Here is a 27,227-nt window from a genome sequence, read left to right as displayed (position 1 = left end):
CATTTCTATCATCTACATTTATAACAGAAACGTGAGGACCTAACCAAACACACAAAGCACCAAATAAAAAATCAAAAGTGATGCTGCTTAAGATAAGAAGATATTTTTTAAATGGCCAAAAGTTTAAATATTCCTACATTTTGCTATTATATCCTCATCATCATCTTACTTTTTCCCCTTTGGATCCAGCTATGCCAGTGATGCCTCTCAGTCCTTGAGCTCCCTGGAAATGTAAAAAAGACAAGTGAATTATTTTAGCTGAAGGACACATTCATTTATCTCATCACAAAGGTTCATCCAGATGAAGGATGTTATCATCACCAAAGGCAACACTAGGAAAGAGAGACCTTATATACAGACAAACTCTTCTAGTTTAGAAAGAAAAATCCAAGGAGAATTCTTCTGATGGTAAACCTTTTCTAAAATTCTGAAGACCTGCACAAACCTGGAGTTGGAACAATTACTGAGGACAGAAAAGTAAATATCTTGCATGAGAGAATTATGATAATGTATTTGACTTATCTTTTAACTCACAGACAGAATAAACCACCATTCCCACCTGCTTCGTGGTGTGTAACTTGGTTACATGTAACATGGCTGTGATTTTAAACCTTGGAATAATTTTTCCCCACCAATGTATACCATCAAAGGCCATTAGGTTCCCCGGCTAGCCCACAAAAGCTTATGACCTATAAATGGAACTGAAGTCTCCAGTAACCACTTGTAGTCACTGTTCATTACACCATTTCTATGATAAAATCATTCTGAATTCCAATTCAGGGCAGTAGACTTCACCCCATCTCAAGCTTAGGACGGGGTGATCCTAACAATGGGGTGTGCGGTGTGATTTCCAGGTTCCCGTTCAATACTGATGTGTTACTATTCTTGACTCTGGCCCCACAGCAGCAGGGCTCCAAAAATGTAACGAGTGAGCACGGTGCTCCCTTGGGAGCAGCAGTGGGTGGAGACTCCAACAGGAAAGTGGGATGGCTACTTCTGAACAACTTGCTAACAGTCCACTGTAATGGCTTAAGATAAAGTCGCTCTACGCTGGTCATTTCCCTTGTGTCCTCACTTGGAGAAAATGAGGCAATTCCACGGTCAACCTTGCATCCAGGTCAGTCCCAAATTCTGTGTAGATCACTTAAGAATGACCCGAAATACAAATGTGTAGGATGATCCAGATTAGGATATCCACTTAGGATGTAAAGTGGGATGTGGCCATATCAGATTAAAACTGCTCTTTCTGAAGGTAATTCTACAAAAAGAATTCCAAAACTATTTGAGTCAATAGCAGTGACATAGAATGCCACGTATTGTCTCTCGAGGTGACTACTTTGAAGGACAGAGCTTGTGTATAAATGTTCCAAAAAGCTTATTTTTAAAAATTCTGTGCATGACTTACAGATGCACATATAAAAAGTGAACAACATGTGAATTTTACAGAAACATTTTAGCATATGCACTCCCAAACACCAGAAAGTCAGCAAGCACTCACAATATCCCCCAATGGACCACTTGAGTCATGCAGCACCCATCAGAGAGCCTTAATCCACGAAAACACATTTTTTTAAATGCTGCATGCAAAATCCTGATCTGAGGATCTTCGAGAATGGCTTTAAAAATAACTGTAAGTTCCCACCAAATTTTCATCAGATAAAAAAAAGCTTATGTCTCTTACACTATTTATCTCTATCTCCCACCTGTGAAATAGAGTCCATCTCCCTATTGCCTCATATCAAAGGCTCAGGGAAGGCAAGCTTCCGGAACAAACACCTTGGACTCCTCTAGATTCCCTTATAGTTTCCACATGGCTTAAAAGCAGAGGCCATTTCTTACAGATTCTCTGACTTGTTTCCTTTAGCTTGATTTCCCTGAAGCTCTGGGTAAGCACGAGTCTGCACAGCTCCTTGAACCCTTTGTAAAAGGCTAGTTGTGCAGGGAAGAGCAGAGCAGGTGAAGGGAGGGTGGCCCCGTGATGGTCTCCCCTAAATCTTCAGCTTCTGAGACTAGGACCTGAGCTTATCATTGACATAGTCCGTACCTTGGCTGGCTGCGATGGTCAATGAATATTCTGAAATTATTATTTCCATAATTGTTATTACGCATTGTGACAAGGAAAAAGTGAACAATTCCACTTAAATATACAAAAGTAGTGTAAATTCTGATTTAACAAACATTTTAAATTGAAGTATGTCTGTGCCCCTAATTACCCCACTGTGCATATTATTGCAGCAATCTGCCAAAGCACAAGGGACCAACTTTTTATTAAAAGACATAATCACGAGCAGTTAAGACTGTTCTCATTATAATGATTACATGCTGGCATAAGCTGCATGAAATCAAGTGGATGGTACACGTCCTGCATTTTCAGGGTTCCAGAACTTTTCTCACTACATTATGTGATAGTACCAGAGAACATAAAAGATATCTATCATCCTCTTGTGTTCAATACTTGCTTTCAGATTGCCTAGCCCTGAAATTTAATAAACGAACGTATGCAACTATAGGTAGAATTTTTCTGTTAAAACAGTGCTTGAATGTACAATGGGGACCTTTTCTTATTTTGAAAAAATAGTAATCTTCCAGTGCTGACTTGGTGGAAATACAGAGAATATCATGTTAATGTAATACTATTAACCCAAATGCTGAATAGAAAATATTCCAAAATTCATGAAAAAAGACTATTTGCATATCCTAGCTAAATATTTTTTTAAAATACTTTACTGGAGGTCCTTGAGCTCCAACTTCTCCCAGTTCTCCCTGGTCACCTTCTTCACCCTAAAAAGCACAGAAAAGCAGGCAAATGTTAGTCTAGCAAATGAACACAGAAATAGGCTTAGTCTAACTCAGCACACTTAAATTCATTTGGCATCCCCGGGATTATTGTATTGTGCTTTCTTAGATTATTTTGTATGAGTAATCCATATCAATTGTACGATATTCAGAAAATACAGAGGAGAACACAAATAAAGTCACCCAAATCCCACCTTGCCACTATAAATACTGGTAACATTTTAGCTGCTTTTCTAAAGAAAGGGAGGGTGGAAGGAAAGAGGGGCAGAGAGAGAGACGAGTGCTAGGGCACATGTCTGCATTCATGTGCCCAGGGCATGTCTGTGTTGTAGGGGGTGTATTATTAGGAAATATGATCATACTATGCAAACTTTTCCATAAACTACAATATTATTTAATGATGATTTTCATTTGTAACTTTTCTTATTAAAATTTTTGTATCACACACAATTTTTTAAATATATTTACATTAGTCTTTCCTTTCCTTTTCAAATGGCTTATACCTTTGATGTCACTCATAGAAAAGATTTCTCCACCCCGAAAATATATAAATATTCATCTACATTTTTCTTCTAGCACTTTTATAGTTTAATTTCCTACAAAGAAATCTTTAATTATCAATAATTTATTTTGTGGTAAAATATAACGTAGAAATCTGTCTTTTTCTCTTTTCCTAGTAATTGGCCACTTGCTCCAATATCATTTGTTGAATAACAGATTCTCTCTGCACAGGTTGGAAAATTCATCTTTAACGTTTACTAAATTGTGAAATATACTTGTTTCTAGGCTTCCTATTGTGCGCTACTATCTGTTGTGTGATGTTGCCAATACCACAGCATTTTAATCATTGAAATTTTATAATACATTTTAACCTCAGGTAGAAAGAATTCCTTTATCTATTTTTCATTTATAGTTACTCTTATTTTTCAGTTTTTCCCAAATGTTTATGCTTCCAGATAAACTTTTGAATTGTTGGGTAGATCTTCAGAAAAGTACTACTTGCTTTGTATTAAGACAGTATTAAATTAATAGATTGATATGGAGAGAATTAGAATCTTTACAATGTTGAGTCTGTCTTGGAACTCAGTATATATCCTTATTTAGTCAAATCTGTTCTTTTTCTTTTTCTTTCCATCAATAAAGTTTTGCTCTTTTCTTCACATTAGTCTTGAACATTTCTTAAGTTTGTTCCAAGGTATTTTGACTATTTGGTAGCTATTGCCAATGGAATCTTTTTCCATTATGTTTTCTAACTAATTATTGTTTTGACTTTTGATAATAATTTTACAACTTCTGATATACTTTGAATGTTAGTATATTCCAAAAAAATCCAACTGCTCTTTCTTACAGAAAAATTATTTTATTGACTCTGAAAAAAAGTTATTTCCCTCTGAAAACGGTTTTACTTTTTACAATAGATATACTGCCCTACATTTCCTGTGGTAATGAAGATCTTAAATTGTGAAATTCATCGTAAGAAAAATTCCTCATCTTTAATATTACGTACACAATATTAGATAAAAATTCTTTTTTATTGTTTCTTTATTATGTTTCAATTCACCCATGATCTTGCTCCACAGACTATACCTTATATTTAGAGATTACACACACACACACACACACATACACACACACACACACACACACAAGCAAATATAGAAAATTTAACAGCAGTATTAATGTAGAACATTTGGACATATAATGCAAAGAACTAGGTTTTGCCTAAATCATTTATACTTGGTTTTTGAATGAATTGTGAGAGTCTTGCATGGTGGCTTTAGTCTCATAATTATATTCAGATATACTCCAGAAGAACACATGATTGACAGTGGGGAGAGGCAGTCCAGTGGGAAGCTAGTTCATGGAGGGTAATCAACACGTGTCTAATTAAATGCTCCCTGTATTTCTCTGCCTAACAACAAAACCAACAGTGACTGATACGTCCACTGTAAGTTTTCATTAGTAGAGTCCGGGGTATTTTCCCACAGCTTCTTCATAAACCTTTGAGTGATGTAATTGATTTAAATATTTCACTAGCAGATGAATAGCACACAACTAATCAATAGCCACAAAGTTAAATGACAAATTCAGGAGTAGCAATTTACTATCGTTATACTGAAAGTTTTTTGACTATTCATTCCTAGATTCAGAAACAATTTTAAAAATCTCCATTAACTAAGCTGTAGAGTAAATTCAAGGCAGAACTGTGAATCTGAATGCAAATGTCAGGCCTCTAGGCTCTTAATTCCTCAATATTCTGCTTTCAGTTTACAGTTCAGTGCATCCATTAGCCCTTTCAAGCTTCATTCTTCAACGAGCTATTGTCATCCTATGTCTTCTGTCAATTTTCAAAGACACCACTGAAAGTTTTAAGTGACATAAACATGTGAAATAAATTAAAGGAGTTTTCAACAACTCCCAATGAACATTTTGGCCAATTACTTGACACACCAAAAAAATTTGCAGGTTCTCACTAAAGACCAAACCAAACTTGACAGTTCAAATAACTAACTTGTAGAGGTATCAAAAATATTAGTTTCATGGGAAGAGGGGAGAGATACTCTGACTGACAGCTCCATCCATCCACAAATCCCATGGGACAGGGGGTGAAAGTTCCCCAAAGAAGAGGGGTCACGCAAAGAAAGAAGGATGCATGGTACCCAAAATCACAGAAGTCTACTGCATCTGCTTTACTACACCCACTACCTCACGAATATCTTTTTGGTGTAATTTAATATTTTTGCACATCTATTTTTTGTGGCTTGATAATATTCTATTATATGGATATGTCATACTTAACGTAGCCAGTCCCCTGTGATGGGACATTTGTTTTCCCTTCTGTGTCCCTAGCACTTAGAATAAACCCTAGCAAATACAGGTACTTAATAAATAAATATTTGTTGAATTTTTTAAATTATGAATTTTAAGACTCAATGGAGGAATGGGCACGCATAAAAATTCCCGAAACACTCAACTTTTTTTTCTATTTTCTACAATTTGACATCAACAACCCAGCTGTTGTATTCCAGATAAATAAAATGCCTTAATTATTCAGAGCCTAAGCAATAAAAGACTTTTAAAATAAATGTCCAAACTGTAATAGAGTACAGAAAATTGGCTTATTTATCCTGATTATCCAAGATTGTTCAACAGACTGATTTTAGCTAAGGAGTTCAAGGATATTAATGCCTGCAGATATTAACAAATTGCCTCTCCAGCTCTTGACTTCCAAAGAAAAAGACTAATCTTCTGCTACGACCCCATAAAGGTGTGGAAGGACACAGTCAACAGAGTCTAGAGGACCCCCATTAATAAGAACAGTCTGACTTTGTAAAATATTATAGCATTAACAGGGACAAAAATTCTACTCTACAGGAAGTCAAGTTCTTAGACACTTAAAGGTGATTTTCCCTAGTGGATGAAAAAGGGGCAAACAGGTCACCCAGCCCTACACTTCAGCCTTGGCTCTTCTGCAGGCATCCCAGCCCCAGTGCAAGTTGTGCTGTGGAGTCCATATTCCTACCCAGATGATAACATAAGTCCTATCACTGACTCTCAGATGCCTCAAAACCTAAGGTATATTGAAAGGAGGCCAGAAACAAACAGAGCAATTATTTCAGCACTGGAGACGAGAAGCTGTCAGCCAATTACCAACTTCCCTGTTTGCTAGTCTCAGCAAAACTTGTCATAAAATTTTACACTTGTCATAAAATCTTGCTTAGTGGGGTGGAATGACTGGCTGAATAACGTTCGACAATCAAAAGCATCAAGGAAAAGGGCTGAGTGTGATTGATTTGAAAAGGAAAGCAGCGCAGGAAAGAATGAAGATCTGTGGTGCTTCTTTGTGCTTCTGTAACTGAGTAACCTCAGACGATGGCGCTCGGTCAAAATATTGGTGCATCTACGGGGAACTTGCCAATCATCCTTTGAAAAGGAAGAGTAAAATATCGTGCTTTATTATTCCTTAGAATTCCTTATAATGAAAGTGACCACTACCTCCTAATCACAATTTACCCACCAAATGCTCCTTTTCCTCACCTTGTGACCTTGTCTTCCAGGTTCTCCAATTTCTCCTTTAGCCCCTTTATGACCCTAACAAATGCAAAAACAAACAAACGAATTGTATTGGGTTTGGCACAGAAAGCAGTCAGAAGGCTCACAAAGTCATCTTGCTTCCCGAAATCTGTGTCAGTGTGCTGCTAAGAAAAAGCTTACGTCACAAAGAAAATGACAGCCTCAAACGACCTTAACAGCTCCATGTGTGTTACACGACTGCTGTACATGATAAATACCAGCTTCAGTTAATAGAAAAACACTGTTCTAGAATAATAAGAGCTCCATTACCTGGTTCAGCAACATGATTCATTGCCTTCTGGTCCCTAGATCCCTCCACCCCAAACTTCCTCTCACAGTTGGGTTAAAGAGCATTACATCTTCTCCAGTACCAGTGACTTACTTTCCAGAGGTGACAGTCCTCACCCAGTTCACCTGGCTATCTATCCCCTACTCTCTGCAGGCTGCTCTGAGAACTCCTCTGCCTCCTCAACACCCATCTCCTCCCTGGAGGTGGAGGAAGGGCTGGCGTAAGAAGTGGACTTCCCCAGATGCACACCTTCCCGCCTCTTCTTGCACGCAGTTTCAAGTACAAAGGGAGGTGTACAAAGGCCAGTCAGCGAAGGCTGCATAGCATGAAAAGAAGACCCCTTTCTTTTCTCATCAGGCCACCTGTTCTAAGCACAGGTGTGCTTCGAGCAGTAATATGAGGCAAACATGAAATGAACATTCCAGAATTAAGTCCATCAGAGCTTTCACCCTCAGAGCCTTTCCTGTTTCAAGAACGCAAGTCTTTGCGAAAAATAAGACACCAATCCAGGCCCAAATCTTCTGCAGTTGTGGGAATCCACCAAAATTAACCTTAGAGAAAACCATAATTGGAAAACCAATGCCTCAGGGCCTTTCCAATCATAGCAGAACTCCACTGGTCTGGAATTTTTCAAAATCACTTCAGACTCACAGACTAGAGAGAGAAAGCCATTTAGCCCCAGCACTTGGTGTTTATTTTTTTTTATTTTTATGGGAAGTTTTGAAGTAATTATGATGGCAGAGCGAGAAAAAAACACTTTTGGAACGTTTCTTTTCTTGCCTATTTTGCACAGTTTTTCCAAATGTTTTTAACTAAAATAGTTTCACATACATTATGTGCACAATGCCCCACATCTTCCTCCATAGGAGGCAACTTTCTGAACCTTAATCTGGTGTTCTAGAGTCTCTCAATCCGTGGTGTTTCTTCCCTAGACAACAGAAGCACCGTCTAATCACACATCTGGGTCTCGGTGGGAGGACCTGTCACGGGCACCAGCTGGAATGTCTAGGACTGAATAAGGGCCACAGACTGAGCAAACACAGACTTGCCTAATCCATCAATGTGGGGTCTCTGCACCAGGAAGGCCAGTGTTTAAAGGAAAGCCTCTATTTTTAATGCAGATAATACTCTTGAAAATAAAATACTGAAATTATTCACTTACCCTCATGCCTGGTAGGCCTGGATATCCTGAGTGACCTGGTGGACAGGAATTGGGACACTGCCAGAGAGAGAGAGAAAGAAAGAGAGCATAAACTAGAGCCTCCACTTTACGACAAACTGGTATGCTTTTTAGGGATTCCAGCTACAGAACCCCAGTGCAGTTATATTCATTAACTATCTCTGAATACCCCTTTCCTTTTTTTATTATTTAATTTTTAAACTTGGAAATATTCCTGGCTTACAGAAAAGTACAGAGAATATAGCAACCCTGTCCCCATGTATCCACCATCCAGATTTAATAACTGTTAATATTTTACCATATTTATTTCAGATTTAATTTGTTAAAGAAATAAAACACTTCCAGACAACCCTTTATGCCATGACCGGATCCCTGTCCCCTCCGCTCCACTGGAACAGCTCTATCCCCAGATTCACATCCCCTCCTCAAATGTGCAGTTTACCAACATCATCTGAATATTAGTCTATAAGTGAAACAAGTCTCAGAGGGAGTTATGTGACTTCTATCTTCTAAAATTGGGTGCTCTGGTGAAGAGCATGCTTTAGTCATAAAGTAAAAGGATTATGGAAAAAGAAAGCTATTCCTGTAATGAAAAACGGCCACAGTCTGAGTGTGTACAAGCCCAGGCCACCTGTGCTACAGATGGCTCTGCCATCGGAGAAAAGTAACACTTGGAAACACACATACCCCGGCGAGATCATTTTAAAGAGAATTCATCTGAAGTTTACATGGTCTTTGACTCAAAACTGTATTTTTTTAGGTGAGGAAGTCATCTTACCAATGGATCTCCATCATGAGAGCCAATTGTTCCCTAAAGTAAAGAAAATATTAAAGTTAAGAATATAGTTAAATATTTAATTCAAACCTACTAATAATAGAAAATTCATTGGACAAAAATATAATAAATATATTTGTTTAATAAAATATAAGGAAAAAATAGCAGCATTATTATATGCTAATATCCTAAAAACTTGACTCATGGGCATATTCCTTTTGGAGAACCCTAAATTGCAGGAGATTATTTCTTTCAGGGGATTGAAGGGAGATGAAATGTGAGACAGAACAGAAAATATGGGGAACTCAGAATCATAAATTAAAAATATGAATTATCTCCACTTAAACTCCTGTCTTTTAAATTGCTTACTGTGTAACTTCTTCATAAAAACTAGCTCATTTGAAAATGTTCCTTTTATACATCCAAGTTTTGAGCACTTCAGAAATCACAAGCTCAAAGGACTTCAAATACAATGAGTAAGCCATTCCCCATAAAACCACCTTTTAACTACTTTTTTTTGTTGTTTTTTGAGGAAGATTAGCACTGAGCTAACATCTGTTGCCAATCCTCCTCTTTTTTGCTGAGGAAGACTGGCCCTGGGCTAACATCCGTGCCCATCTTCCTCTACTTTATATGGGACGCTGCCACAGCATGGCTTGATAAGCGGTGTGTAGATCCTCACCCGGGATCCGAACCAGCGAAGTCCGGGCGCCGAAGAGGAGCTCGAAAACTTAACCACTATGCCACCAGGCCGGCCCCAAAACCACCTTTTAAATTACCGTGATTTCTCTACTTTTCTGGCCTAAAAAGACCCATGCTCTGAGTGGATGAAAAAATTGGTAGCCTTTTTGGAATTTTAGGACAATGACTTGGCTTCTTAGGTTTCTTTAATCCCAACTCTCAGACACAGAGAAATTCAAGCTGCAAATAACTCACGCTGGGTCCCGGAGGGCCAGGGGGGCCAGGTGGTCCTCTTTTCCCAGGGTCACCCTAAGTTATTTGAAAATTGTGACACAGTGGTTATACACAAGTCAAAACACAGTGCATAAAACTGGCAAGGCATGAGAGAAAGATATTGCTAGAAACCCCTACAGAGCTCAGCCATGCAAAGACCTGCCACCAAAATCGATGGGTGGCCCATAATCCAATTAGCTCCACAAAACCAGAAGAATGAGGAGTTCCAGTCTCACCAAAGGAACGAAACAAGGCAGAGGGAGACCTGGGGGAAAAAAGCAAAGCCAATTCTTCCCTCTAGAATGATCACTTTATCTACTCTGAAAACAAACTGGAAACATGCTATATTTTTCTAGTTGATTTGCAGAGGAACTGGAACAGCCAATACTGCTAGTGCCATCCAGCTAAAGGTAGCAAAAGAAGGCCTGTACCCAGCCTGCAGCTGTGAGATGGAAGGTGAGTCTCTGCAGTGCCAGGTTCTCCCTGAGCTGTTCACCCACAGCCATCACTCAGCCAGCCACTGCACTCCCTTGCCAGTGGGACAGAACATCAAAGATAGCTAAATTCAAATGAGCCATTCAGATGAAAATGGATTCCATGTAGTCTTAATACCCAGAGTTTACTCTTGGCATATGTTTTCCTTCTTAATGGTCTACCGTAAGAAGTCAAAAGCATCTTACAACTGATTTAACTTTACAATCATTCATATTCACTCATTTGTTCAGGAAATAAATTTGTCAAGCAGTAAGCGCATCTACAGAAGCAAGAAGATATATAATACGTGGCTCCTACTCCCAACGAGTTTACAATTATCTATCCTTCACATGACGTCACTACTTCAACAGTTTTGAAAAATTTATTGAATATTAACACCAAGTACTTACTACCAGCAATTTCTCTATGGAGTTCAGCTCTTTATTGTCTAAAGTCTGTTGGCTCAATTATAATTTAATGATCCTAACATAAATATACATGTTCACTTTCATTTCATGCAGAGTCTAACACAAGACACCAGACCCCAGTCCTGGCTGAGAGTCTGTAAAATGGAAGTGACACTTCTTGACTTGATCACTAATTCTAGAAGTTGAGAAGAAAAGTTTAGCTGACAACTTTGGGAAAAAAATTAAAATCACTCTACCAAAACGAGGTACTATTATTATCCCTGGTCCCACCAGTATTATGAACTGGAATGAAATTCATATGCCATTTCTTGGATTTTCAGGGGAAAACACATAGTTAGGCCCATTTGCCTTCCCTAGTAACATCTTCTGTCAAATCAGCAAACGTCTATCCAAATGCGCTGTGGTACTCACCGAGGGCCCAACGCGGCCGAGCTCTCCAGGGAGGCCTGCTGCCCCAGGGGGACCCTAAAGTCAACAAATCAGAGGCACATGATGACAGATGGACATTTTACAATTTATCACAAACGGTATCAAATATGATATCCAACTTAGAAGTATGTCTCTGTGCTAGCTTTGGTTTCCAATGAGACAATAACTCATTTGACCAAATTTTAATTACTTTAAATAGAACAGAAATTTCTTAAATTAATGAAATATTTTGTTTAACAGAATAGGAGTGCTGTCATAGGACCCACCTAAGATCATGTAGGTAGGACACTATAAACACCCCTGGGTAGAGTGTTAGCTGAAGAGACAGGTTGAGATCTGAGAAATAGGCCTTTTTTTTTTTTTTTTTTTTTTTTTTTTTTTTGTGAGGAGATCAGCCCTGAGCTAACATCCGCCAATCCTCCTCTTTTTTTTTTTGCTGAGGAAGACGGCCCTGGGCTAACATCGGTGCCTATCTTCCTCCACTTTATATGGGACGCCGCCACAGCATGGCTTACCAAGCAGTGCGTCGGTGCGCGCCCGGGATCCGAACCAGCGAAGCCCGGGCCGCCGCAGCGGAGCGCGCGCACTTAACCGCTTGCGCCACCGGGCCGGCCCCTAGGCCATTTTTATAGACTTGTAAAAATAAACCAAGAGATGATACTTACAGGGGGTCCAGGAACACCACGGCCCTAACAAAGCAAAATAAAAAGTGTTAGGGTATATGATTCATATTTAGTAAATAGGGACACAGGCATCATTCAGTTCAAACTACATCTCTAACTCTAAATAAATATATGATGCTCATTCTAAAGAAAGCACTGGATAAGAAAAGCAAACCCGGCTCTGCCTTTAAAGGAAGCAGAAGCTTGTTTCAGCTCCTCAGACACTCCTTTATGTCTAAGCTAACCAGGAATGTTTTTTCCAAACTTCTTTTTTTAAGAAAAGGCAGGTGAAGAAGTCATCCATGCTTGCCCTCAGGAGAACTTGCGATCACTCACAGAGGCACATCACAACCTGACAGTTTACGAGTGTTTTGTGTGTCATGTTTTATAAGAAGCCTACGTTAAAACAATACAGTGCACCGCTTTACAATTTACAGTGTGATGTTTGGAAGTTCCCCAAACAAACATTCAGCCCAGAGAGACAGAGGATAAAAAGTGGTCAGAAACACACTCCCTGTGACAGGTAGGGCTATATTTCCAGACACCAAGTCCAGTAGATATCAACAATAAGGTGGTGTCACTCCTGAAATGAGCTATGATGGGACCCTAATTTAACATGCTGAATTTGATGTTAAAGCCAGTCTTTCTGTCCCCCTGTCCTTTACACTTTCTATCTCTTTAGCAACAACAAGCCGTATATAGTCAAGGACTAAAACCATGTCTTATTCATCCTCCTACCCTCCATTCCTAGCAGAGGGTCTATTACATAATAAACCCTGACTGTATGCTTTTTAACTTAATGAAGTTGAACATCAGCTGCCTAGAATCCCCTTTTCTCTCTTTGCTTTCCAGGTTCATTCTCCCCCCTTGGGGTTCCTCAGTCCTCTTTTCTCCCCTGCACTGGCTTAAAGAGCTTTTATTCACAGCTATTTCTGACACCATATTCATTTAGCTTTTAATTCCAGACTTTTTTTTTAATATCTATATATGAAGCATCCAGTGGCATCAATGTATACACTCTGATAATGATATTATTATTTCTAATTATTTAGGCAGCCAAAACAAGCAAGAATTTCACATGAGCAGTATGTTTTAATGATAAGGGGGACTTTTTCAAGACATTCTTTGAAAAATTACTCCTATTTGAACATTTTAATATGTGGATCTATTTGGGAAATAAGTGTTATGCTTGAAAATACCAAAGTAATCAATAAGTTATTTCATTATCAGAAAGCTAGATGTTTGATAAATTTCACCAAATTAAAAAAAAGGCATCTCTATAAGATGTTGAGCTCTGAGTTGAAAAATATGGGAGAAAGGCCAGAAAGCTATTCACTTCTGAAAATAGGCTTATAATGGAAAAGCCGACAGATGCTGAAATATGGCAAAGAAAACAAGGAGGAAAAATACAGATTAATGACAAGAACAAAAGAGGAATGAAGAGCAAAATAGAAAGAGAAGCAGCCTTGAGAACCTGGTCCTCTTAGAGATGGAAATACACAAATCTGCCAGAGTGTGCAACACAGGAAAAGACTGGCCAGGGATTAGACAGCTGATACAACCTGATGGCTGGTATTTCGTTAGAGATACAACCAGTTGTGAAGAAAGCAGTACAATGCCATGGTCTCAACACTGAATACTTAAGATTTGCTGTTGTTATGCAAGAAAGGTTTTCTATCAATGGGGGAGGGGGAGTTGTCTATTGGGAAATACCACGTGCAAACAGACACATGTATTTTATACTGACATTCAAATTTCTCTAAAATTTTTCTACTCATAGTCGGAATGCTTACCATACCAGATAAGTCATAAACTCCTTTGTGATGTGTATTATGAAGAAAACTGCATTAAAAAATTTCACAATGGCAGAATTTTACCTAAAGAGAGGAGATTTTTCAATTCTGTCACTTTATATTTACTTACTGGAAATCCACGAGATCCTGGCACACCAGGTTCTCCCTAAAAATAAAAATAGCGTCATTGTACTTGGCTTTTTGTAGCATGCATATGCAAATACGCAAACTGCATAAATAATCGAAATCATAAGAACACTCCATCTTGGTGCTTTTAGTTTAATTTAATTCAACTAAAACACAATTTTCGTTGAACAAGTGTATTTCAACAGGTTCACAACTAATCTATTAGTTGATTTGCAAACACTACAATAAAATTACACTTCGGCATTTAATTAATGCCAGCAATTAATACAGGTGGCTAACTTACATTTTGTCCTCTCGGTCCAGCGGGGCCAGGGGATCCATCAGGTCCTGTTAATCCCTAACGAAGTAAGATGATGTTAGACCTATTATAGCATCCTTAGGCAAACCACTAAGTGGATAATCCATTTTATTTATTAATTAAGTACAGGATGGTTACCTACATATGATGCAAATATTTATAAAGAACTACCTTTCTATATTCTTACTCCAAGATAACGTTTAACATGAGATCTGCTTGTTAGTTACTTTCTGTTGATAAATTTTATCATATTCCTAACTTTCTGCTAACTGCACTGTTTATCACAGAGTTCAGTTAGTATTTTTTGTCTCTGCTTTGAAAAAATGCAATATAACAATTACTGTGTTCTACTAGCCAAGTCTGATGGGACAACAGGTCTCAGCTCTGCCATTTACCCAGGTTTATGTACCTTCTTGACTTCACTTATAAAATAAAAATACTAAATGTCTCTATAGCTCTCTAACAATGTCTTGAGAGTTCATAAAAATGTTTCTTCAAGAATTAAAATTAATCAATCTCATTACTGCCTTGTAGTCACCTAAAGCCCTCTAGCCATCTTCCAGCAATGACAATTGCTTATTGAAGAACATTAACTTTTAAAGCTGAAATGTTGAGAGCATGCATTTTTCTACATTATCTTCCTTAGTAAAAATTGTAATAATTAAGTATATATTTTCACACGTGCCACTCAGTATGTAGAATTTAAGCCAATTACTATAAAACACATTCATAACTACCATTTTTAGTACTAAAGCATATCTTCCAAACACCTCATTTTCCCTATCAGTACTTATTTTATTACCATCCTCAATGTAAAATAGATACTAAAGCATGATAGCATTACATATACACCTGAATTTCCATACTTAGTGAAGATGCACTTTTATTTTTTTAACTTTTTCTTTACTCTTTGACACTTTTAGATGTTGTCATTTATAATGTAATCTTGAAATTACAGCTTCCTAAAGATAAATATATGTATCTGCATATATATGTACTTATACATATATGCATGCATACATAAATATCTTATAAAACCTCTATTATTGAGATTTTGAAAAAGACTCAAATAATATCAATCAAGGGAGGGATTCCTTGAAAATATGAAAGCCCTACTTAAAAATGGATCACTAAAATCCTTATTTAATCTGTCATAGGGCCGGCCCCGTGGCTTAGCGGTTAAGTGCACCCTCCGCTGCTGGAGGCCCGGTTCGGATCCCAGGCGCGCACCAACGCACTGCTTCTCCCGCCATGCTGAGGCTGTGTCCCACATACAGCAACTAGAAGGATGTGCAGCTATGACATACAACTGTCTACTGGGGCTTTGGGGGGGGAAATAAATAAATAAAAATTTTTTTAAAAATCTGTCATAATCTGCGTAAATACCAATAAAATGCTTTCACGTAATTTGTATGGAAACTAGTTTACTGGCCGCCATTTTTACATCTCTCTACATCAATTAATTTCCCTCATAACTCCAAAGAGTGAATCAAAGGAAGTAGAAAAAAAGAGTTGAAAATGTTAATTACTGGAAATTTACCAAAGAAGGAAATTATTAAACACACACAAAAGAATTTTTGACAGACTGTTTTTGATTTTCAATCACCCTAGTCTAATTACAAGGCTGTAATTTGGGAACAAGCCCCAACCTCTTAGTACTGAGCACCTGTGGCGATGGAATGTTGGCTTTTGTATTTTGGCAAACGAACCACTCACCCAGGAGCATTTCTGGAAGCACACATAGCACAAAGACTTTACAAACCTCACAGCATGTTTGAGTAATGGAACCTCTACCTCCATGTACACACCCTCCAAGACCAACCTGGTCGGTTCTCACTCATGCAGCCAACTAAGCATCTTCAACTTGTGCCTGGAATGACTGACAAGGTGGGAGGACAGTAGCTACTATATACATGGAGGAATTTAGCTGCACAATAATAAGACGGAACCAAGTAAATGGTCAGAGAACCTGGAGGCTGCTTCCAGGTCACTTCTTCTTTAAAGTATCTCCCATAAGACATGACAGATTATGTCTGTCACCAGGAAGCTCTCTCAATTAAACTGAAAATACATTCTGGTGTCAGATGCTACAGTGAACTCGGTGATGAAATCACCATGTAGAGAAGCATAAGCCACATGAGGACAACGCCTGTGAGTCCGTCACAATCCTGCCGTTGCCCCCGCAGCTAACACCCACTCTACACACGACCACTGAATACAGTTAATTTAGGTTGGCCTGGTAGCTGGACGGAGCTTACACTTGTCCCTCCACATCATCTTCATTTTTGTTCAAATCCCGACTGCCACTTAGCTGTGCAACCAGGGGCAAGTTGCCTAACTGTATAGTGCCTCGGTCTCCTAACCTGTAAAATAGGTATAACACTAACATCTACCTCCTATGGTAATTCTGAAGATTAAATGGGATATTACACACAAGGTGCTTACAATAGTGCCTGGCAGAGTGGGCCCTGAATAAACACTAGCTATTCTTATTCTCGTCATCAGTATACAGTCAGCATGTTCCAGATGCTGTGAAGAGTTCACAGGATCTATAAGACAGGTTTCCTGCTCTCTGGGAGCTTAAAACCTCATTCAGAAGCAGCTCTGCAAATAAACAAACAAACAAAAAACCTAGATACTAACCACGGGCACTGTACTTCAGGGCCCTCACATTTCTTTGATGCCTGATTATTTCCACTTACACTGACCTTTCAGAATAATTTCTTAATAACTCACTATCCTAATCATATAGCATCTTCAGAGGATGCTCTAATCTCTTTCCTGTAAAAAGTGGCACCGTATTTAATAATTCTTGTATTTAATTCTAATTCCTCTTCTGCTTATCTTAGACAGATGCTAGAAGAACGAATAAAATACTGTTTTACAGAGCTCGCTGAGCACACCACAGCAAACAGTGCCTATAAGAATATCTCCATTGAGCCAGCCCTGATGGCCTAGTGGTTAAAAGTTCAGCACACTCTGCTTTGGCAGCCCCGGTTTGGTTCCCGGGCACAGAACCACACCACCCATCCGTCAGTAGCCATGCTGTGGTGGCAGCTCACATAGAAGAACTAGAAGGACTTACAACTAGAGTATACAACTGTGTACTGGGGCTTTGGGGAGGGAAAAAAAAAGGAAGACTGGCAACAGATGTCAGCTCAGAGCGAATCTTTCCCAGCAAAAAAAAAAAAAAATGCTTAAAAAAAGAAGAATATCTCTGTTGATACTATGGATGATAATAATACAGTGGTCCGTTGGGTGCAAGGTTCTAACCAAGCTCTGACTTCTCTAATTTTACATTTCTATTTAAGGGAAAAGAATCTTAAAACTTAAACTGAAGTCTTAGCAGGAAAAAGAGATTATATACATAACATAATCTCTCACATTTACATTTACATACACACAGCACACACACACAATGCCAATTTGCAATAATTCTTATTTGTCAAAGAAATGACAGAGGAAAACATTACCAGCGGCAGAAAGAATTGCTTTCATATGGATGTTCATGAAGACCAAGTTCTGTGTGGGATGATATTGAAGCTGACTGTGTTCTGAACTTTCTTGGTAGAGCACGCCAGCCCTCAACAGTGATTTCCTTCCAGCACACTGATCACTCGGCTCGGGAGACTCAAGGCATAATTCTACAAGCACAGCTGCCATGACTCTTTTTCCTTTGCTGTCAAAAATCCACTTACTTCAGGATAATTACCTTTAAACCATGTTCCTTTCAGATTCTTCCAAACATCATCTGATTAATTTGTCAATATTACCAAAAAACACAGCTGTGCAATGAACCAAAGAGCAGAAGACAGAGGCTGGAAGTTTAAGGTCCCACCACTACCCTCAGGTTCACTTACTGAACAAAGATTATTGAAGCCTTCCTCCTTACTGAGCTCCCTACACAGGGACAAACTCTGATCTAGCAATCTAGATACTTCATTATTCCCAATGTCTGTTCTCAATTTAAGGTAAAAGATTTGTTTAAAATGTCAAATGAGCCAAAGAGTGGAAGAAGAAAACTTTTCAGCTCAGAATCTAATAAGTCCCCTGTGGCTTATGATATGAGTATGAATCACATCAATATTTACAAACAATTACAAAATATCAATTATAAATCGATTTTATTATCCATTGAATTATCCATATCATTTTCTTTCATTCAGATACTAAAAATTCACTATCACTCTTTTTCCTCCCTATTTTCTCCAATTATTCATTATTTAAGAATCTCATTTTTACCCACATGAGGCAAAACTATCTGGAGAGAGAATGAGTCTAAAAAGCAAGAAATCTGGTTTCTTTCGCTATCTTAGCCACTAAATAACTCTGGGTCCCTGAGAAAACTACTTGTCCTCATAATTATTCAGTTCCCCTGTCTATGGAGAATAACACTAGCCAAATCTGCTTCCCAGGTTATTGTAAGGTTAAAGGAAAGAATGTTTGCAACTGTGCTTGAGGAAAAAAGCAAATCAGTGAAGTTGATTTTTTGCTTAGTTCTGGAAAAGGCCTAAAATACTGGCACATACATAATTCCTTACTTTTTTCTCTCCTTCCTTTCTCTTTTTCATTTTCTCTCCCTTTCCTTTGCAATCCCAGGAGACTGGGTCAATGCCCTCACCACTTTCTCCCTGAGAACCTTCAGGGTCAGAGTTCTACGATTTCAGAAGACTTGCTCTTTCACATTTTAAGTTGTGGAAATCCAGTTTCTTCTGCACTATGGTACTGCAACTACAGACAAAGAAAAAAACTACGTGTAATTGTTATCTACATTGTACTGCTAAAGGTTTTGAAGTACTTTCATTTGTTTCTGTTTAAGTGGCGAAATTACTTTATAAAGCAAAACTAGGCATTGTCTTTATGTCCTTATGGTAAATCATAAAGAAGAATTTGCTGAGCCCTCTACAAATCACCATTAAACTGAGGCGCAGACAAGCCTAGCCCTCTGTCTGAAATTATTGCAGTTCAACAGCGAGACAAGGCCACAGGTGATTGGTTTATGCTTCAACCATCACAAAACTCCATAATAATAATAATTTAATCACAATATTCTTTTCATACAAAACAAAAGGCAGCTCCAAGTTTCAAAGGAATGCAGAAACAAATCCAACCTACATTGGGTGATTAGTTTATTCAACAGCCTTGTATTTATCAGACTTTCTTATTATGATGTGACAGTTTCAAGAAATTCACAGTGTTTCAAAGAGCTTGATAGCTAACAAGCTGCATAATTTCAGTTTGTATTACACAAACATTAGTATGATATTTGGTTTCTACTATCCAAATATCAGCCCTTGGGGGCCTCATGCACTGCCACTGTGCATCCATAGAAAGTCCAAACTAGGGGCTTTGAAATGTAAAACAGTCTCTCTCCTAAAGCAGTAACCAGCATAGACAAGTACCCTCATTATGGTCATCTTGATAAAGAAGGCACATCTTAATAACCGGGAAAATCTAGCTCCTTGTTTCTCAAAATGAAGGATCTGTCAAACTCTAGTCAAAATTTCTTGGAAATTATAATTATAGGTTTGCAGGTGCTTTCTTTGATTTAGAAAATCTTTAGTTTTGGGAGACCACATAAGGTGTTAACAAGACCACTGCCTGTTCTGAGAACAGATGCCATATCTCACTTCACTTCGAATCCCAGCGACTAAGTCAAGGACTGGCCCGCAGTGCGACCTCAGTAACTACTAGTCCAACGCGTGGAGAGAGGAGAAGCTGCGAGTCCTGAAGTCATTCCACGCTGAAGATCTAATACTTCGTGTTAGGTTTACCAGACAACTCAGCATCGGAGCTTCCCTCAGACGGGGGGGGGGGGGGGGGGGGGGACGACACACTGGGGAAAGGTTGCTGGTTCCCAGTCTTCAGGCCACCATAGCCAGCTGTTTTCTGTCAGTGATGCCAACCAAGAGAACACCGTGGGAAGAGAGCGAGCTAGTTGTGAATGTCTTATTCCAGGTGTGCGGGCCATGTCCCGGCCCTGCCCCGCAGCCACACATCCCCACTTACTTGGGGCCCTCTCCTCAAGCGCATCCTTCTTTTCTCTCTTCCTTGGGCTTTAGGAGCACTCTGCCCCTTCCTCTGCCTGCAAGTTCTTTTTCTAAATGAATCTAGAGAGTGTCCATGAAAGGGCTAGCGCAGAGACTACTTGCTGCGAAGCCCCAGCAGAGGCCAGCACCCCTGTGCCCGCATGGGGCTGAGCCCGCGGGGTGAGCAGGAGTGGACGCTGGAGGCGGGAACCGGCACCCATTACTGTTTTCTGAGAGGAGGAGATGTGCGCTGGGGCTCTCCCCGGGGAGCCGCGAGGCAGCTCCACCCGCCCCAGCCCCTCCGCGCCGCGCCAGGAGCGCGAGGCCAAGTTCACGGCCACAGCCGCTTTCAACTTGGCCTCCGCCGCCCGCACCGCGCCCCTCCGGCGCGTCTCTCTGCCTCTCGCTCCTCTCACCTCCCCTCGTCTCCCCTCTCCCTCCCGCTCTTTTCCTTTCTTCTCTCCCTTCTTCCCTTCCCCTCTCTCACGCACACGCACGCACACGCACGCATATGCACGCACACACATACACATGCACACGCACTCATATGCACGCGCGCGCACATGCACGCGCGCCCCGGGCTGCGCGCCCCGGCACCCCGCCTACTCACGTCGGCACCCGGCGTGCCCGGCTTGCCCGGAGCTCCCGGCTTCCCCGGCTCTCCAGCTGGACCCTGAGCGGGAGGGAAAAGGCGCCAACTTGAGACCCTTCGGACGCACGTGGCTGCAAACCACGTCTAAAGGAAGGGAGAGGAGAGCGAACGCGCTGACCAACTTACCGGGGGGCCTGGGGGACCCTTCGGACCTCGGTCACCCTGGGGCAGGAGAAAAGGCAGGAGCATCAGTGAGTGCGAGGCGCTGGGAGAATCCCCCGCGTATGCCCACTCAGGTCGGCCGGGGACAGGGCTGAATGGCGCAGCTTCACGACCCACGGGGACAGGACACGTCCACCTCCCCCTCCGAAAACCACCGCTTTCAGGATCTACCCCCAGCTCTCGCCCAAGGCCAATCCTGCCCTGGGTGGGGGCATCTGGCCCTCTCGAAAAACACACCCGAGCCGGCGGGAGGGCAGAAAAGGCGGGCGGGAGGGACGGGGCCTGGATAGGGACACTTACGTCGATGCCGTCGATGCCCGGAACTCCAGGGGGGCCCGGGGGCCCGGGGGGACCCTGCTCGCCCGGGGGTCCTCTCTGCTAATAACAGCACACACACGGGTTAGCGGCGCCGCTGGGCGACCACCAGAACCGGGCGCGACGCCCGAGGCCCCGCCTCCGCCCCGCGAGGACGCCGCCCCGGGAGGCCAAGTTTGGAAACTCCAGGCCGTGCACGCGTCTCACGCGGCCCAGCGGGTCCCTGCGGCCCGGCCACATTCAGATGCGGCTGAACTGCGGGGTCCGAGCGGATCCATGCCCCCAGGAAGGAGGCCTAACACTTCTTTATAAAAGGGGTTCAGTGATGAAAACGCGGGTCATTCGATGCCGCCCTCGATTTAATCAGTAATTGCAACTCAGTGTTTTGGCCAAAATGGAACACTAAGAATGGAGGCGCTCCACATCAGATCAATTACAGTATCGTTTGTAAACCTTTCTGTGTCCAGTAGAAATCTGGGGGGATACTCTTGAGAGAAAGACGGGGGGAGCGTGCGGGGGGAGAGCCGCGAAGCCCGCGAGCCCTGGCCTCACAGACCCACGGGCGGGACACTCTCCTGCGCGAGAGTCTCCAGCGAGTTCTGCACCTCGCTTCAGAACTACACCTAATTTCAGACTGACCGAGGTGTGATCCCTTTTATTGCTTGCAAACAGCTAAGCTTGATGCTAGAGGGAATGCTGGCGTCTGAAATAGCATGAACATGCTGCTTAGGGAATGTGGGACTTTTTTCTCTTCTGAATTAAAAAGAAGGAAAGAAAGAAAAAAGCTTCTTTCATCTAGGAAAACTTTGTTTTTCTAAACTCCAATGACCAGACGGGTTACAATGGGGTCTTTGTACGTGAAACCTCACACCGCGCTGGGCTCAGCCGGCCCGCCGGTCGGGTCCGCGGGAGGGACGGGGCGCTGGGCCCGGGGAAGTCGCTGGAACGCGCGTGGGGGCCGGGCCGCGCGCTCCCACCCCCGCCGCCGGCACCTCCGGCAGGACACACCGGGTGGGGCCCCAGCGGGCGGGGCAGCGCGAGAGCGGAGAGCGCCGCCGGCCTGGATCCGGCGCCTTCCAGCCAGGCCTCGGGACTGGGACGGGGGAGGGGGATGGGGAGGGGGGTGGCAAGACGCAACCCAGCTAAAAATGACACCCCAGTCTGGAGGCCGCGGGCCTTCAGCGCCTGAGCCTGCGGTGTTAGGACCCCCGGGGGGGACAGCTCTCCTGGACCCGGGGGTCGTCTAGTCCCGACTCCCGCCGCACTCGCCGCAGGTGCTCTAGGCTGGAGGCAGGCGAGGCCGGCGGATGCTCGGCGCCCTCCCCACGACTGATCCCACCTTTCCTCGTGTGCGCTTGAAAAATGCAAACGCTCCTCGGCCCAGCTTACCTGGTCGGTGGTCTGGAGAAGAAAAGATGGGGAGAGAGTGAGAAGGCGCCCCCCTGAACTCGCGCAAAACTTACTTGAGCGGCGCACAAGCAGAGCCCGGACAGCAGCAGTCGCAGCCCCAGGGCCCCGAGGCCCCGCGCCGTCCAGGCCATGCCCCCCGCCCGCTGCGAATCCCGGCCGGACTCCGCGCGGCCACCCCGTTGGGCCTGCGGACCCGCCGCCGCGCGCAGCGCCCTTCTCCCCCGCTAAAGCGCCCCCGGGTAGGGGTGGCAAAGGTGCCCGGGAGGGGAGGCGTACGTTCCTGCTGTTTGTGAATGGCCCTGGAGAGGGTCCTGGGGATTGGAGGAGAGCTTGCAGCCGGGAGGACGGATAGAATGACAACAATCCCCCTTAACCCTTTCCCCGCGGCCGCGCCGCGCGGCTCTGCCTCCGCCCCGCCGGTCCCGGGCGGCCTCTCGCCGTCCTCAGAGCCTCCCCAGGTTTCTACTGTGGGTGGACCTGTCTTTCCTTGCTGTCTATCTGGTCCTACAGCAAAGCCTGGATTCTTTCGAGGAAGAAAGTGGGAGGTGGGGTGTTTGAGGAGGTAGAGAGAGGTAAACTGGGTGGAAGTGGCCTTTGCAGGTGGTCAAGGGACTCACCGTTATCCTGGCTGGCAGCTCAGTGCAAGTTTCTCTCCTGGGTCGCAGTGGGTCACAGTGGATCAGCATCCATTGAAGTTCAAACTGGAGAAAGAGAGCAGACAGTCAGTTCAGGTTCTTTTGGAGGACAGAGGCAGGTCGTTTAACAGAGGGATGAGTTTGTAAGTGGGGTCCAATTGTTAAGTGACTGGAGACCAACTGAAACCGGTTGAAGTCAGCGGACCAGGACTCGTGTTCCTTGAATACAAATTTTCCAGTGGAAATGGGCTGGAAGCCCTTCCCATGTTCCTCTGATCATCAGATATAGATGTCCTGAGCTCTGCATTACTCAAAGAGAACAAGGGACTGCCCTAATCACAAGCCAGTAAGTGTCAGAGTCTGGTCTGGAACCCAGGCCCATTGAACTCCCCAGGGGATATACGCGGTGAGTTTACATGGGAGAAGATTGGAGACAGAGGCAGCCAGGAATAAAGTAGAGGGAAGAACCCTGGTCCTGGCAGAAAAATACACGCTGGAGACGACATTCTCCGTGCAGTGATCACAGCTTACACTGGAAGTAGGAAGGTCTGGAAGGGGAGGAAATGAGAGAAATCTAGGACTCAGGGGGAAAAAAGATAATAAAAAATATTCAACTTTTGTATAGTCTTATTCCTTGGTTGAAGAGATATAAAATTTCTACACACTTGAAATTCCACACTTCTTACATTTTGGCAGGTGTTATGGGAGAAAGAAGAGGGAAACAGGAAAGAAACAGGACAAAGGAAGAGTGGCCAGGTCTGACTCTGAAAGCCCAGGGCAAAAAGGTAAAAAAAACAGCTGGGTACCCCACAGGAAGCTGCCACCACGTGCCAGCCTGGCCCCTTTCAATCAGGAGTTCTTGCTAGGCATTTCAAATCAGATCCGTATTTCTTGGTCAGTTGATTCTCCTGGCATTATGCAAATGTGTAGTTAAGTATCCAGGTCACAATCTAAACGGGATGTAATCTAAATGTAATGTAATACAACATAAGGTAATCTCTCTTCTTTCATCCAATCTTGATTTGCACTCATCCTACCTGCCAAATGGACTCTAGATCTGCTGGATCTAGAATTAAGTTAGACACATCTTTTCCATTGTTACAGAAACATCCAGAGTTGAGGTTACTGGATGGAAGATCAGGTACCAAGAGGATGAGAGGAAGTCTTACCTTTCTACCCAGAAAGGAAGGGAAAGTTAAACAAAAGAAGGTTTTCCGTTTTATAAAGGGGTGAAATAAGACTCTCAGCTTTCACGTTCCTGCATCAGCACTCCTCACATCATTCTCCCTGTCCTGGAGTTCTCCTCTTTCCCCATTTTTCTTGTTTCTCTCAACCCTATCACATTTTCCCCAGAAAATGTGGACATCTGGAATAATGAATTAAGCAGGATGAAAAGAAAGTGAAGATCTAAATCAAGACATATTCTAAGATGGAAAGTTATCTATGAATTGTATGGAAATTATGCTGATCTGCATATTCATGGTGTAATGACAGGATACAGACGTGGTACAAAAGAACTGCTCCCAAGCCGCACAATGTCTCGTAGTCAAGGAAACCACTTTAATCACACACTTTATTTTTATCTGATTAGACTTGTTTGCTTGGGAAGGATTTTATTTTTGTTTGGTTCTAAACTGCAGTGAAAATTTTAAAAGAAAGAGAAAAGAAAGAATGGAACAACCTTTTCCTTAATGACTCCTAACTACCCAGTACTGCCTCAAACGACTCTGAGGCAGTTCACACATGGGTAAAGTAGGGCAGAGAAGTTAAGTGATTTGCCACAGGTCACACAGCTAGTCAAAGGCAGAGCTGGCATTCCAAATGTGCCTGACTCTAAAACAAGGGCTTTCTCTTCTATCCCACTCAGCCTCCCTGAAGAACATATCTTATCTGTGGAATAAATCATGATTTTCTAAGCAGGTAACCAAGGCATTTGGTGATTGAACATTTGTATTAAAGATGCATAGAAAAGAAAGATCTAGAAATTAGAACTGTGTAAGCTTGTTTCCAACATCTACTAGAAAACTTGACAACTTTCTTAAAAATTCAAAACTTTTCCTATTTGTATGTTTGTTATATAAATACATCCAGAAGCAAAATTTCTAGTGTTCCTCCAAAAACTGACAGCTGTTTCTATATGCAGTTACATATTCATGTGTATGATAAAATATCATGTAGGAAAAGGAAATATAATTATAATTATAATTCTTTTTCCTCAATGACCAGATAAAAGTTTTACCAGAATAAGAAAAGATGTCCCCCCACCCTAACTCTCAAAATAAGAGAGACCACACATATAGTTATAGTCACTAAGACCTTTGTGAATTGGTAACTCACACGAGGTCTGCATTGTATGCGTGTGATATTTTGATTCTCAAAAATAATTCATACTGGGGCCGGCCCCGTGGCGTAGGGGTTAAGTGCGCGCACTCCACTGCTGGCGGCCCGGGTTCGGGTTCCTGGTGTGCACCAACACACCGCTTGTCAGGCTATGCTGTGGAGGTGTCCCACATAAAGTGGAGGAAGATCGGCAAGGATGTTAGCTCAGAGCCAGTCTTCCTCGGCAAAAAGAGGAGGATTGGCATGGACATTAGCCCAGGGCTGATCTTCCTCACAAAAATAATAATAATAATAATAATTCATACCTTAATCACCTTGAAAAACTTTAATTATGTGGCTAACCAGGAAACCTACATCCTTAATTTAGATAGTTCATTAAAGTTACTTATTGCAAATGCAAAGTAATTGATTAAGCTCTTTCCTCAAAAACATAATTCTTTCTGGATAAATTGGGGCACCTGTTTAAATATTCGCAATGCAGTTGTGGTACAGGATAATGGGGGATGAAATGTAATTCAGCTGTGAATACGGGCTGGGTTGTTCAGAGTGCCACATAGATCAGAGGTTTCAGAACACATCTGTGCATCCACATCAGCACCACTGACGCACTAATAATCGTCTATACAACAACCATTCTTTGGCATGCAATATGAACTCCAATTTGCATGTTATTTTGAAGGAAGACTGGCAGAGTTCCTTGGTAAAAGTCACTTTCATTATATATCTACAAAGCTGATTTCCACACGTTTCTCATTTTCATACCTGGAATCATCCTTCCCTTTGAATACCTACTGACAAAAAATATATGACAAATATTTTAATTTAGTCTTCAGTGAACATTTTTAAAGTCCCAATAGAAGTCAAGCACTAAGGAAACCGAAGATATTCTCCTCCCCACAATGAGTTTACAGTTGGTGAGACTTGAGGAAAATTCAAGTACAGGAATAAAAAGTAAAAAGATTGTTTTTAATGTATTAAACAGAATGTAAAATGCCCTAGCACAATCCATCCTTTTCAACATAAAATACTTCTCCATTGTCTCAAGGAGAACTGAGTTGTGTGAGTGTAAGGCGCCTTACATATGCCGAGATTAGCATTATCCAGTTCTTTTCTATAGGACACTGAGGTATGATTCTCTCCTCTAAGCTGGAGTAGTGTCCAGCTGACAACACATTAAAGCAAGGAATTTTAGCCCCAACTCTCTACTCTTTTAATAGGGCTAGTGATTTCTACTTATTTTGCTAGGTTGTTGAGAAAGAGTGAGAAGGTATTTAAGCCCTCCATGAGAACTAAACAAAAGCTAATAGCAGACAACTATCTTTTCCTCCAGAGGGAGAATTCTAATGACAAACTATAGAACTTGGCTCAATATTAATGAGAATGAC

At 41.9% G+C, this 27,227-nt stretch overlaps 1 protein-coding gene across 1 annotated transcript in view; it reads right to left on the bottom strand.

Moving 5' to 3' along the window:
• COL9A1 (collagen type IX alpha 1 chain) overlaps window positions 1-23,193 on the bottom strand; it is a 63,243-nt gene extending 40,050 nt beyond the window's left edge. Inside the window, exons 1-14 of the mRNA XM_058554073.1 lie at window positions 22,921-23,193; window positions 21,443-21,517; window positions 21,107-21,142; window positions 20,939-21,001; window positions 14,285-14,338; window positions 13,985-14,020; window positions 12,065-12,088; window positions 11,382-11,435; window positions 10,051-10,104; window positions 9,118-9,150; window positions 8,322-8,378; window positions 6,835-6,888; window positions 2,728-2,781; window positions 170-223 (exon numbers count right to left, since the gene is read on the bottom strand). Of these exons, the coding sequence (XP_058410056.1) occupies window positions 170-223; window positions 2,728-2,781; window positions 6,835-6,888; window positions 8,322-8,378; window positions 9,118-9,150; window positions 10,051-10,104; window positions 11,382-11,435; window positions 12,065-12,088; window positions 13,985-14,020; window positions 14,285-14,338; window positions 20,939-21,001; window positions 21,107-21,142; window positions 21,443-21,517; window positions 22,921-22,998 (726 nt within the window). The 5' untranslated portion in view covers window positions 22,999-23,193. The remainder of the gene's footprint in view (window positions 1-169; window positions 224-2,727; window positions 2,782-6,834; window positions 6,889-8,321; window positions 8,379-9,117; window positions 9,151-10,050; window positions 10,105-11,381; window positions 11,436-12,064; window positions 12,089-13,984; window positions 14,021-14,284; window positions 14,339-20,938; window positions 21,002-21,106; window positions 21,143-21,442; window positions 21,518-22,920) is intronic.
• Window positions 23,194-27,227: the final 4,034 nt, after the last annotated feature.

This window comes from Diceros bicornis, chromosome 14, assembly GCF_020826845.1.
Source record: "Diceros bicornis minor isolate mBicDic1 chromosome 14, mDicBic1.mat.cur, whole genome shotgun sequence".
Classification (NCBI taxonomy): Eukaryota; Metazoa; Chordata; class Mammalia; order Perissodactyla; family Rhinocerotidae; genus Diceros; species Diceros bicornis.
The sequence above is the reverse complement of the archived record's forward strand: the minus strand, read 5'-3'. Positions and strand labels throughout refer to the sequence as shown.